The sequence below is a fragment of the Nipponia nippon genome, unplaced genomic scaffold (genome assembly GCF_047370975.1).
Source record: "Nipponia nippon isolate SJK-2023a ecotype South Korea unplaced genomic scaffold, ASM4737097v1 scaffold_42, whole genome shotgun sequence".
Taxonomy (NCBI): Eukaryota; Metazoa; Chordata; class Aves; order Pelecaniformes; family Threskiornithidae; genus Nipponia; species Nipponia nippon.
In genome coordinates this window covers 1,150,186-1,162,671 of record NW_028262361.1, presented here as the reverse complement: position 1 = coordinate 1,162,671, position 12,486 = coordinate 1,150,186, and the positions used below count along the sequence as shown (strand labels likewise).

The 12,486-nt window shown below is 65.1% G+C and overlaps 1 protein-coding gene across 1 annotated transcript; it reads left to right on the top strand.

Moving 5' to 3' along the window:
- The first annotated feature begins 3,885 nt into the window (after positions 1-3,885).
- On the top strand, positions 3,886-12,376 carry SYDE1 (synapse defective Rho GTPase activating protein 1). The gene is made up of 8 exons (XM_087778134.1): positions 3,886-4,042; positions 6,602-7,273; positions 7,859-8,602; positions 8,678-8,892; positions 8,981-9,107; positions 9,201-9,358; positions 9,767-10,016; positions 10,778-12,376. The coding sequence occupies exons 1-8, from the start codon at positions 3,961-3,963 to the stop codon at positions 11,203-11,205; spliced, it is 2,676 nt and encodes an 891-aa protein (XP_087634260.1). The 5' UTR covers positions 3,886-3,960; the 3' UTR covers positions 11,206-12,376.
- The last annotated feature ends 110 nt before the right edge of the window (positions 12,377-12,486 follow it).

The following is a 12,486-nucleotide window of genomic DNA, read 5'->3' as shown; positions in this document are numbered from 1 at the left end:
CCCCTCCAGACCCCCAAATACGCCCCAGACCTCCCTGAGCGCCCCCAGGCCACCCTAAATCCCCCTCCAGACCTCCAAATACCCCCCAGACCCCTCTAAATCCCCCTCCAGACCCCCAAATACCCCTTAGGATCCTCCAAATACCCCCCAGACCTCGCTAAGTACATCCCAGGCCTCCCTAAATCTCCCCCAGACCCTCAAATACCTCCCAGACCTCCCTAAGTACCCCCCAGACCTCCCTAAATCCCCCTCCAGACCCCCAGCTACCCCATAGGACCTTCCAAATACCTCCAGACCTGCCTAAGTAGCCCCCAGACCCCTCTAAATCTCCCTCCAGACCCCCAAATACCCCATAGGACCTTCCAAATACCTCCAGACCTGCCTAAGTACCCCCCAGACCCCTCTAAATCCCCCTCCAGATGCCCAAATACCCCCAGACCTGCCTAAGTACCCCCCAGACCTCCCTAAATCCCCCTCCAGACCCCCAAATACCCCCCAGACCCCCAAATACCCCCTAGAACCCTCCAAATACCCCCTAGGACCTCCCTAAGTACCCCCTCAGACCCCTCTAAATCCCCCTCCAGACCCCCAAATACCCCATAGGACCTCCCAAATACCTCCAGACCTGCCTAAGTACCCCCAGACCCCTCTAAATCCCCCTCCAGATGCCCAAATACCCCCTAGACCTGCCTAAGTACCCCCAGACCTCCCTAAATCCCCCTCCAGACCCCCAAATACCCCCCAGACCCCCAAATACCCCCTAGAACCCTCCAAATACCCCCTAGGACCTCCCTAAGTACCCCCTCAGACCCCTCTAAATCCCCCTCCAGACCCCCAAATACCCCATAGGACCTCCCAAATACCTCCAGACCTGCCTAAGTACCCCCCAGACCCCTCTAAATCCCCCTCCAGATGCCCAAATACCCCCAGACCTGCCTAAGTACCCCCCAGACCTCCCTAAATCCCCCTCCAGACCCCCAAATACCCCCCAGACCCCCAAATACCCCCTAGAACCCTCCAAATACCCCCTAGGACCTCCCTAAGTACCCCCTCAGACCCCTCTAAATCCCCCTCCAGACCCCCAAATACCCCATAGGACCTTCCAAATACCTCCAGACCTGCCTAAGTACCCCCCAGACCCCTCTAAATCCCGCTCCAGATGCCCAAATACCCCCCAGACCTGCCTAAGTACCCCCCAGACCTCCCTAAATCCCCCTCCAGACCCCCAAATACCCCCCAGACCCCCAAATACCCCCTAGAACCCTCCAAATACCCCCTAGGACCTCCCTAAGTACCCCCCAGACCCCTCTAAATCTCCCTCCAGACCCCCAAATACCCCATAGGACCTTCCAAATACCTCCAGACCTGCCTAAGTACCCCCAGACCCCTCTAAATCCCGCTCCAGATGCCCAAACACCCCCCAGACCTGCCTAAGTACCCCCCAGACCTCCCTAAATCCCCCTCCAGACCACCAAATACCCCCCAGACCCCCAAATACCCCCTAGAACCCTCCAAATACCCCCTAGGACCTCCCTAAGTACCCCCTCAGACCCCTCTAAATCCCCCTCCAGACCCCCAAATACCCCATAGGACCTTCCAAATACCTCCAGACCTGCCTAAGTACCCCCCAGACCTCCCTAAACCCCCTCCAGACCCCCAAATACCCCCCAGACCCCCAAATACCCCCTAGAACCCTCCAAATACCCCCTAGGACCTCCCTAAGTACCCCCTCAGACCCCTCTAAATCCCCCTCCAGACCCCCAAATACCCCATAGGACCTCCCAAATACCTCCAGACCTGCCTAAGTACCCCCAGACCTCCCTAAACCCCCTCCAGACCCCCAAATACCCCCCAGACCCCCAAATACCCCCTAGAACCCTCCAAATACCCCCTAGGACCTCCCTAAGTACCCCCTCAGACCCCTCTAAATCCCCCTCCAGACCCCCAAATACCCCATAGGACCTCCCAAATACCTCCAGACCTGCCTAAGTACCCCCCAGACCCCTCTAAATCCCCCTCCAGATGCCCAAATACCCCCAGACCTGCCTAAGTACCCCCCAGACCTCCCTAAATCCCCCTCCAGACCCCCAAATACCCCCCCAGACCCCCAAATACCCCCTAGAACCCTCCAAATACCCCCTAGGACCTCCCTAAGTACCCCCTCAGACCCCTCTAAATCCCCCTCCAGACCCCCAAATACCCCATAGGACCTTCCAAATACCTCCAGACCTGCCTAAGTACCCCCCAGACCCCTCTAAATCCCGCTCCAGATGCCCAAATACCCCCCAGACCTGCCTAAGTACCCCCCAGACCTCCCTAAATCCCCCTCCAGACCCCCAAATACCCCCCAGACCCCCAAATACCCCCTAGAACCCTCCAAATACCCCCTAGGACCTCCCTAAGTACCCCCCAGACCCCTCTAAATCCCCCTCCAGACCCCCAAATACCCCATAGGACCTCCCAAATACCTCCAGACCTGCCTAAGTACCCCCAGACCCCTCTAAATCCCCCTCCAGATGCCCAAATACCCCCAGACCTGCCTAAGTACCCCCCAGACCTCCCTAAACCCCCCTCCAGACCCCCAAATACCCCCCAGACCCCCAAATACCCCCTAGAACCCTCCAAATACCACCTAGGACCTCCCTAAGTACCCCCTCAGACCCCTCTAAATCCCCCTCCAGACCCCCAAATACCCCATAGGACCTTCCAAATACCTCCAGACCTGCCTAAGTACCCCCCAGACCCCTCTAAATCCCCCTCCAGACCCCCAAATACCCCATAGGACCTCCCAAATACCTCCAGACCTGCCTAAGTACCCCCCAGACCCCTCTAAATCCCCCTCCAGATGCCCAAATACCCCCCAGACCTGCCTAAGTACCCCCCAGACCTCCCTAAACCCCCCTCCAGACCCCCAAATACCCCCCAGACCCCCAAATACCCCCTAGAACCCTCCAAATACCACCTAGGACCTCCCTAAGTACCCCCTCAGACCCCTCTAAATCCCCCTCCAGACCCCCAAATACCCCATAGGACCTTCCAAATACCTCCAGACCTGCCTAAGTACCCCCCAGACCCCTCTAAATCCCCCTCCAGACCCCCAAATACCCCATAGGACCTTCCAAATACCTCCAGACCTGCCTAAGTACCCCCCAGACCCCTCTAAATCCCCCTCCAGATGCCCAAATACCCCCAGACCTGCCTAAGTACCCCCCAGACCTCCCTAAATCCCCCTCCAGACCCCCAAATACCCCCCAGACCCCCAAATACCCCCTAGAACCCTCCAAATACCCCCTAGGACCTCCCTAAGTACCCCCTCAGACCCCTCTAAATCTCCCTCCAGACCCCCAAATACCCCCTAGGACCCTCCAAATCCCACCCCCACCCAGATTCCCAAATACCCCCCAGCCCCCAACCAAACATCCCCCAGACCCCCTTAAAATACCCTCCAGACCCCTCCAATACCCCCTCGACCCCCCCCCCCCAAATCCCCCCAGGGCTCCCCATACCCCCTCACCCTGTGGCCGCGGGCCCGGGGGGACCCGGGCGGTATCCCCGTTCCGGGGGGGGGGGGGGTATCCCCGCTCCTTGAGGGGCTCCCCGCTGCCGGAGGGGGGTCCTCCCGGTGCAGGGGGGGTCCTCCCGGTCAGGGGGGGGGGGTCTCCGTGCCGGTTTGGGGGGGTTCCCGGTGGTTCCGGACTACAGCTCCCGGCAGCGCTGCCGGCGGCATCCCAGGAATTCGCGCCGCGGGATGGCGGCGCCGCCGCTCCAGGCCCCGCCGCGCTGAGGGGACGGGGACGGGGCTGAGGGGGAGCGGGCCGGGCTGAGGGGACCGAGCTGGGTTCAGGGGACCGGGACGGGGTGGAAGGGACCCGGACGGACCGAGGAGGCCGGGTAGGGGCGAGAGGGGGGGGGGTCCCAGGGGTGTGAGGAGACCCCGGGTTGAGGGGAGCGGGGCGGGCGATGGCGGAGCCGCTGCTGCGGCGAACCTTCTCCCGCCTGAGGGGCCGCGACCGCGGAAAGAAGACGGACGCCAAGGACAGAGGTACGGACACCACCACCACCCCCCCCCCCGAGGAAGGGACCTACCCCCCCCCCCCACCCCAGGAGGGGAACCATCGCCCTGGGGTCCCTCCTGTCCCCCCACCCCGAGGAGGGGACCCCCATCACCCTGGGGTCCTTCTTGGCCCCCCTAAGGAAGGGGACACCCCCCCCATCACCCCAGGGTCCCTCTTGTCCCCCCCCAAGGGAGGGATCCCCCCTCGAGGAAGGGGCCCCCATCACCCTGGTGTCCCTCCTGTCCCCCCCACCCCGAGGAGGGGACCCCCCCATCACCCTGGGGTTCTGCCCCCCAAGGAAGGGACCCCCCATCACCCTGGGGTCCCTCCTGCCCCCCCCCAAGGAAGGGACCCCCCATCACCCTGGGGTTCTGCCCCCCCCAAGGAAGGGACCCCCCATCACCCTGGGGTCCCTCCTGCCCCCCCAAGGAAGGGACCCCCCATCACCCTGGGGTTCTGCCCCCCAAGGAAGGGACCCCCCATCACCCTGGGGTCCTTCTTGGCCCCCCTAAGGAAGGGGACCCCCCCCCCATCACCCCAGGGTCCCTCTTGTCCCCCCCCAAGGGAGGGATCCCCCCTCGAGGAAGGGACCCCCATCACCCTGGTGTCCCTCCTGTACCCCCCCACCCCGAGGAGGGGACCCCCCCATCACCCTGGGGTTCTGCCCCCCAAGGAAGGGACCCCCCATCACCCTGGGGTCCTTCTTGGCCCCCCTAAGGAAGGGGACACCCCCCCCCCCATCACCCCAGGGTCCCTCTTGTCCCCCCCAAGGGAGGGACCCCCCCATCACCCTGGGGTTCTGCCCCCCAAGGAAGGGACCCCCATCACCCTGGTGTCCCTCCTGTACCCCCCCACCCCGAGGAGGGGACCCCCCATCACCCTGGGGTTCTGCCCCCCAAGGAAGGGACCCCCCATCACCCTGGGGTCCCTCCTGCCCCCCCCAAGGAAGGGACCCCCCATCACCCTGGGGTTCTGCCCCCCCCAAGGAAGGGACCCCCCATCACCCTGGGGTCCCTCCTGCCCCCCCCAAGGAAGGGACCCCCCATCACCCTGGGGTTCTGCCCCCCAAGGAAGGGACCCCCCATCACCCTGGGGTCCCTCCTGCCCCCCCCAAGGAAGGGACCCCCCATCACCCTGGGGTTCTGCCCCCCCCCAAGGAAGGGACCCCCATCACCCTGGGGTCCTTCTTGGGGTTCTGCCCCCTAATCACCCTGGAAGGGGACCCCCCCCCCCATCACCCCAGGGTCCCTCTTGTCCCCCCCAAGGGAGGGATCCCCCCTCGAGGAAGGGACCCCCATCACCCTGGTGTCCCTCCTGTACCCCCACCCCGAGGGAGGGGACCCCCCATCACCCTGGGGTTCTGCCCCCAAGGAAGGGACCCCCATCACCCTGGGGTCCCTCCTGCCCCCCCCAAGGAAGGGACCCCCATCACCCTGGGGTTCTGCCCCCCAAGGAAGGACCCCCATCACCCTGGGGTCCCTCCTGCCCCCCCCCCAAGGAAGGGACCCCCATCACCCTGGGGTTCTGCCCCCCCCCCCAAGGAAGGGACCCCCCATCACCCTGGGGTCCCTCCTGCCCCCCCCAAGGAAGGGACCCCTCCCCAAGGAAGGGCCCCCCTCATTGCCCCCTCAGAATTGGGGGTTCCCCTCTCACCCTCCCCAGGGTCTCTCCCCTGGGATTCCTCCTGCCCCCCAGAAAGGGACAAGCCCCCTCCCCGAGGAAAGGCCCCCCCATTACCCAGGGTCCCTTCTGGCCCCCAAGGAAGGGAACCCCATCACCCTGGGGTCCCTCCTGCCCCCTCAGGAATGGATCCCCCCCCCCCCCCAAAGGGTCCCCCTGTCCCCCCAGGAAGGCTCCCCCCTTGTCTCCCGGGCCCCTCCTGCCCCCCAGGGAAGGGACCCCCACCCAGGAAGGGTTCCCCCTCACCCCAGGGTCCTGTTCCCCCAGCAAGGTGCCCCCCCCATGTCCCCCTTTCCCCTCCTGCCCCTCCAAGGAAGGGACCCCCATCACCCCAGCTCCCTCTGTGTCCTACAGGAATCGGGGTGTTCCCCCCCCAGGGTCCCTCCTGCCCCCACCCCACATCTCTGGGGGTGTCAAGCTCCCGTGGGGCTCCCCCAGCCTCACACAGAGCCAGGGGACACGGCCAGAGCCACCCCCGTCCCCGTTGGGGTACAGCCCTGTCCCTGTTGGGGTGCAGAGGGGGTCAGGCCGTGCCCCCCACTCCCTGCCGGGGCTCCCCCTGCCCGCGCAGGGGCGGTGGGAGCGCGGCCGCGGGTCCGGCCAGCAGTAAACAACCGGAAATCCCGCTTGGCAAGGGGCTGCCTGCAGCTGCCTGCGCCTGCCTGCCGCCCCGGCAGAGCCGGCACGGGGGAAGGGGGGGTCCCATCCGGGACGGTAACGGATTCAGGGTGAGGACGGTGGGTGGCCTGGCAGGATGCTCAGGGTGGCGGCGGGGATGAGAGAGAGGTCCCCATGTCCCGGTGGGCTCCCCGTTGGCGTTTTGGGGACCCCCGTACTCAGCCTGGCTCTTTTCCTTCCTCCTGCAGAGCATCCCCCGCCGAGCCCCGATTCTCCGGTGGACCCCGAGGCGGCATCGGTGGAGACGGTGCCGGCAGCATCCCGCAAACAGAACTGGGCCCGTTTCTCCTGTGGCGGCCGCGACGAGAGGCGGCCACTGCCTCCCAAAGCCTCCCCGGATCCGGCAGACGCCGGCGAGCCAGACCCTGCTGCCAGCAGCCCCCGGCCCGGCATCGAGCAGCCCGGTGAGGAAGATGTGGAGCTGGCGGAGGAAGCCGAGGCGGTGAACGGCTCTGGGGAGCTGGGTGGTCCCGGTAGGAGCCCCGGGCACGGCGCCTACCTGCAGAGCTTGGAGCGGAGCAGCCGGCACTGGGTGCTGTCATCGGTGAAGGGACCAGGGCTGGATGAGCCGGGCGGCGGAGCCGAGGCGGATACCGGTGCTGCCGGCAGCGAGGGCGAGATCTGGTACAACCCCATCCCTGAAGATGAGGACCCCCAGCCTGGGAGCTCCTGGAAGACACGGAGCGGAGGGAGCCGCGACGTCGAGAGGGGCCATGGTGGGGAGGCACCCCTGAAGACGGGCAGGGAGGACGCCCGCCGCGGCAGTTTGGGGACAGTGGAGAGCTCTGGACCCCGCAGCGGCACAGCCGCGGCACTGCCGCGAGGAGAGGAGCCAGGAGCCAGCAGGACCCAGGCTTGTGGTGAGGGGTGGCATGTGGCTACGGGTCCCTGGACCCTGGACCCTGTGGTCCCCAAACCTGATGGTCCCTGTCCCCAGTGTCCCTCAGACCCCATGGTCCCTGTCCCCTAGGACAGCATCATCCCGGTCCCATGGTCCCCATCCCTTCCCTGTCCCTTCCCAGTCTCCCTGGACGGTGTCCTTCAAACCTCACAGTCCCTGTCCCCAAGGATGGATCCTGGCGCCCAGTATCCCCATCCCTTCCCCATCCCCCAGAAGAGTGTCCCCAGGACCCCCCAGTCCCTGTCCCCCCCCAGAAGAGTGTCCCCAGGACCCCCCAGTCCCCCTCCCTTCCCCATCTCCCAGGACATTGTTCCCGAGATCCCACAGTCCCCATCCCTTGCCCATCCCACAGGACATTGTCCCCTAGACCCTATAGTCCCCGTCCCTTCCCTATCCCCCAGAAAAGTGTCCCCCAAACCCCACTGCCCCCACCCCATCCCACAGGACCCTCCCTCCACCCCACCCCAGTTCCCAGGGAGCAGCCCAGGCTTCCCAGTACCCCCCCCGCCAGGCTCACCCCATTCCCCCCCCCCCCCCCTTGCAGGGAAGATGCCGATCCCATGCGTGAGCTCGGGGACGGGGCTGACCACCCCCTCGCCCCCCGCCAGCCCCAAGAAGGGCCGTTCACTCAACAAAGTGAAGTCTCCCGGTACCGTTCGTCGCCTCTCGATGAAGATGAAGAAGCTGCCGGAGCTACGGAGGAAGCTGAGCCTACGCAGCCCCCGGCCCCGGGGCCAAGAGGGTGGCACCTCGCCCTCCGAAACCCGCAAGGAATCCAGCAACGTCATCAGCCGCTACCACCTAGACACCAGCGTGGCTTCACGGCCGGGGCTGCCACGAGCCAAAGCGGCCGGTAAAGGTGGCTACTTGAGCGACGGTGACTCCCCGGAGCTGCCGGCTAAAGCCGGGGCGCGTGCCGAACCGGAGGATGGAGAAAACGGGCTGGACGTGGGCGCTTTCCGCCCCTACAGCTGCGGGGAGACGCCGCCGCGGTGCGGGCAACACATTTCGGGTTTGGTGAGCGTTCACCTCCATGGCGTGCGGGACCTGAAGCCGCCGCGGGCCGAAGCCCGGGAGGTTTTTTGCGTGTTGCAGGTGGACGCGGCCAACCGGGCTCGCACGGCTTTGCTACCGTGCAAGACGGCGTTCCTCGGCCTCAACCATACCTTCAACCTGGAGCTGGAGGGTGCCCGGCACCTCAAGGTGATCATCTTCTCCTGGGATCCCACCTCCTGCCGCAACCGTCTCTGCTGCCACGGCACCGTGGTCCTGCCCCACATCTTCAGAGGTACGGCCGGGTGATGGGGTCGGTTTGGGGTTTGGCATCTCGGCACCCCGTTGACGGCACCGCTCGGCTCTGCAGGTTGCCGGGCCCAGCAGTTGGCGGTGCGGCTGCAACCTCGTGGCGTCCTCTACTCCAAATTCACCTTGGTGGAGCAATGGGACAGTCCCAGTGAGCGGGAACCCCGTGTCTTCGGCGTGGAACTGGGCCAACTGGTGGAGAGGGAGAAGTCGGCCACCAAGGTGCCCCTGCTCATCCAGAAATGCGTGGCTGAGATAGAGAAACGAGGGCTGAAGGTGAGCGGGGACTTACGGTGACAGCTACAAGGGGGGTGGCGGTGGATGAACCCCCCCCAAACCGCGGTGACGGCGTCCCCGTTTGCAGGTGGTGGGGTTGTACCGGCTCTGCGGCTCGGCCGCCGTCAAGAAGGAGCTTCGCGACGCCTTTGAGAGGGACAGCGCGGCCGTGACGCTCTCGGAGCAGCTCTACCCCGATATCAACGTCATCACGGGTGGGTGCTGGTCCCGGGGGGGGGGGTGTCCCCACAGGTCCCTGCGTCCCACAGCGCCGCGCTGATCTCCCCTCCGCGTCCTCTCGCCTGCAGGGATCCTCAAGGATTACCTGCGGGAGCTGCCCACGCCGCTCATCACCCCCACGCTCTACCACGTCGTCCTGGAGGCCATGGCCAAGCGACCTCCCCGGCTCCCCCCAGCAGAGCGGGACGCTGTCACCCTGCTCGACTGCCTGCCCGATGTCGAGAAGGTGGGTGCCCAGCACCAAAAAGGGGGTGCCCAGCACCGAAAAGGAGGTACCCAGCCACAGGGAGGGGGGATCCCATTGCCACTCAGCCCCGGGGTCTCCCCCCGTCCCGAGTCACCGCTGCAGCCAATCCTTATTTATCGACCTATGGGACATGGAATGGGGCATGTCTCAGTGTCACCTCCCTCTTCAGGACCCCCCCAAGCATTTTTTGGGGGGGTCTTCACATCTCCCCAGTATCTAAGCATTTATTCCCACCTCTGCATTCGCTGTGTGACTCAGCCCTGGTGACATTAGGAACCATCTGCAGCCAAACCCTTGGGGCAATTCCCCTCGGCTCTGTTTTGGGGGGGTGTGGGACAACGGGGTGGCATCAGAGGATGTCCCCACTGAGGCCACCTCGTCCCCCAGGCCACGCTGACGCGGCTCCTGGACCACCTCAGCCTGGTGGCCTCCTTCCACGATTTCAACCGCATGAACTCGCAGAACATCGCCGTCTGCTTCGGACCCGTCCTGCTCACCCAGAACCAGGAACCTCGGCGTTCCGGCACCGCTACCGGCACCGGCAACCGCAGCTACGCCCACTGCGAGGACATCGCCAGCGCCGTTGACTTCAAGAGACACATCGAGGTGCTGCACTACCTGCTGCAGGCCTGGCCGGGTGAGCGGGGTGGGGGGGGATACCTGCACCCCCTCCCACTTTGAGGGGGGCTCTTTGCACGGCCACCGCCTGGGCCACCATCGGTGGCAGCTGATCTGGGGGTCTGTGACCACCCCCCAGTGCCACCGTCCCCAGCAGCTGCTCCAGGGGGCCGTGACCCCCACGTGGCTGCTCTTGGGGGGCCCCCCAAGCCCAGAGGGGATCCATGACCCCCCCGTGGCTTCCCCCAGGCCACCGTCCCCAAGCAGCTGCTCTAGGGGGCTGTGGCTGCTCTTGGGGGGGGGCCCTGAGCCCAGAGGGGAGCTGTGACCTCCCCGTGGCTTCCCCCTGGGCCACCGTCCCCAGCTGCTGCTCCAGGGGGCTGTGGCTGCTCTTGGGGGACCCCCCCAAGCCCAGAGGGGAGCTGTGACCCCCCCGTGGCTTCCCCCTGGGCCACTGTCCCCAGCAGCTGCTCCAGGGGGCCATGACCCCCCCATTGCTGCCATGGGGCACCCCCCCCATCCCCAGTGGCTGGACTGGGGCCCCCCCCATCTCCAGCAAAAGGTGGGGCCCCCCTATTTTTCCAGCAGCTGGTCCATGGCCCCCCACATCCAACAGCTCTCATGGGGTCCCCCTATTTCTTGCTGTGCCCTCCACCACCTCCAGTAATGGGGTCCCCCCCCATTCCCAGCAAAAGCTCCGTAGCCCCCCATTTTCCCAACACCCCCCCCAACACCAGCAAACCCCCGGTGACACCCCCACCTTTACCACTCTCCCTGCAGCCCCCCGCTCAGCACCAGCCCCCCAACTTCAGGAGGGGGCACAGCCCGGTTGCCCGCAGCACCAACGGGGGCCACCGCTGCGACTGGACCTGCTGGAGAGCGCGGTGGTGGCCCGTCACCGTCCCCGAGGACCGGAGAGCCCCCCCAGCAACCGCTACGCCGGCGACTGGAGCATCTGCGACCACCAGTTCCTACTGGTACCCGGCACAGTCGGCGATGCCGACTACGACGAGGTGGCAGCCGGTGATGGTGAAACCGGGGTGCCGGCGCGGCTGTCCCCGCACCGGCGGACCCTCTTCGTGGCCGATTTTGCCCTCGGCGAGGAACCCGAGGCGCCCTTCGGCCCCCGCCTCAACCTCAAAGACTTTGACGCGCTCATCCTCGACCTCGAGCGGGAGCTCGCCAAGCAGATCAACGTCTGCCTGTGAGACCGGCACCAGCGCCGGTACCGATGCCGATGCCAATGCCGATACCGGCACCAATGCCAACGCTGGTACTGATGCCAATACCGGTGCCAATGACGATAACTGGTGCTAATGACAACACCAGTGCCAACATCGACACCAGTACCCGTGCCAACACCGGTAACGATGCCAACACCGATGCCAATGTCAACACCAGTACCGATGCTGACGCCGGTGCTGATGCCGTCACCGGTGCGAGAGCGACCAAAAAGCAGCACTTGCCTCTAGTTGCCTTCGATTTGCACAGCGCCGAGCAGGAGGGACCCCGACGGTGAGGCTTGTGCCGCCTTCGGTGAGGTAGGGGCTCCCCCAAAACAGCCCCGGCTCCGGTTTCTGACCCCCCTGGTGTTTTTTGGGGGGGCAGAGGAGGGATGCGGGGCTCGGTGCCTCTTACTCGGCTTTTTTTTTTATTTTATATGGCCAAATTTTGCCCTCAAGTGCCTGTTCGCCCCCTTTTCCCTTCCCTGGTGGCCCCCCCAAACCAAACAGTATTAGGAAATATTGACAAGGGTCCATGACCTCCATCGCTCAGGCTGGTGGGGGGCTGCCCCCCCAAACCCCCTTCCCCGCTGCGTCTGCACCCCAAAAAGGCCGATGGGGCTCCCTCCTGCCACCCACGCCCAGCCTGGGTGGCAGCAGGGCCCCCCACCCTCTTTTGGGCCCCCCCCCCTTTATTTTCTAGCTCCCCCTCCCCAAAGTGGGGGTGCTGCCGGTACGGGAGCGCTGAGCTTTATTTATTACTCGAGCTTCGTGTGCGTGTGTGTGCGTGGATGGACGGCGGCCGCCGTCACCGCAGCCTGCAACGAAAAAAAAAAAACAACCCCCTTTTTACCCCCAAAATAAACCCACTGCCAGTGTTACAGCGGAGGGGGGGGGTCCCCAAAATACACCACCCCCCCCCAAAAAAAAACAGCCTTGCTCAGTATTAGCCTTAAAGGAACCAGCTGAATGTGAAGCCACCGGCCCGGCCGGGCTGAGCCACCAGTGTTAAAGCGCCCGGGCAGGGGGTGCAGGCAGGCCAGGGGGGGTGACAAAGCTGTCCCCTGTCCCCCCCGCCAGCGTGTCCTGACCCCCCCCTCGCCCTGCCACCGCTTTGTCACCGTCACCAGCAATAAATGACACAAGCTGCACTCGCCGCCGGGCTTTGTGGGTGTGTTGGCGCGATGCCGTCGTGACAAAGGAGGGGGTGACAGTCCCCAAAATGTCACTTTGGGTGTCCCCGGGGTGCTGGCACCCAAATTGATG

What these genes read in the sequence shown, in the direction of transcription:
- SYDE1 (XM_087778134.1), top strand. Translation starts at nt 3,961, where the DNA reads ATGGCGGAGCCGCTGCTGCGGCGAACCTTCTCCCGCCTGAGGGGCCGC. An exon ending in CAGCAGGACCCAGGCTTGTG is followed by an intron (nt 7,274 to 7,858) that starts GTGAGGGGTGGC and finishes CCCCCCTTGCAG; the next exon opens with GGAAGATGCCGATCCCATGC. An exon ending in CGATATCAACGTCATCACGG is followed by an intron (nt 9,108 to 9,200) that starts GTGGGTGCTGGT and finishes TCTCGCCTGCAG; the next exon opens with GGATCCTCAAGGATTACCTG.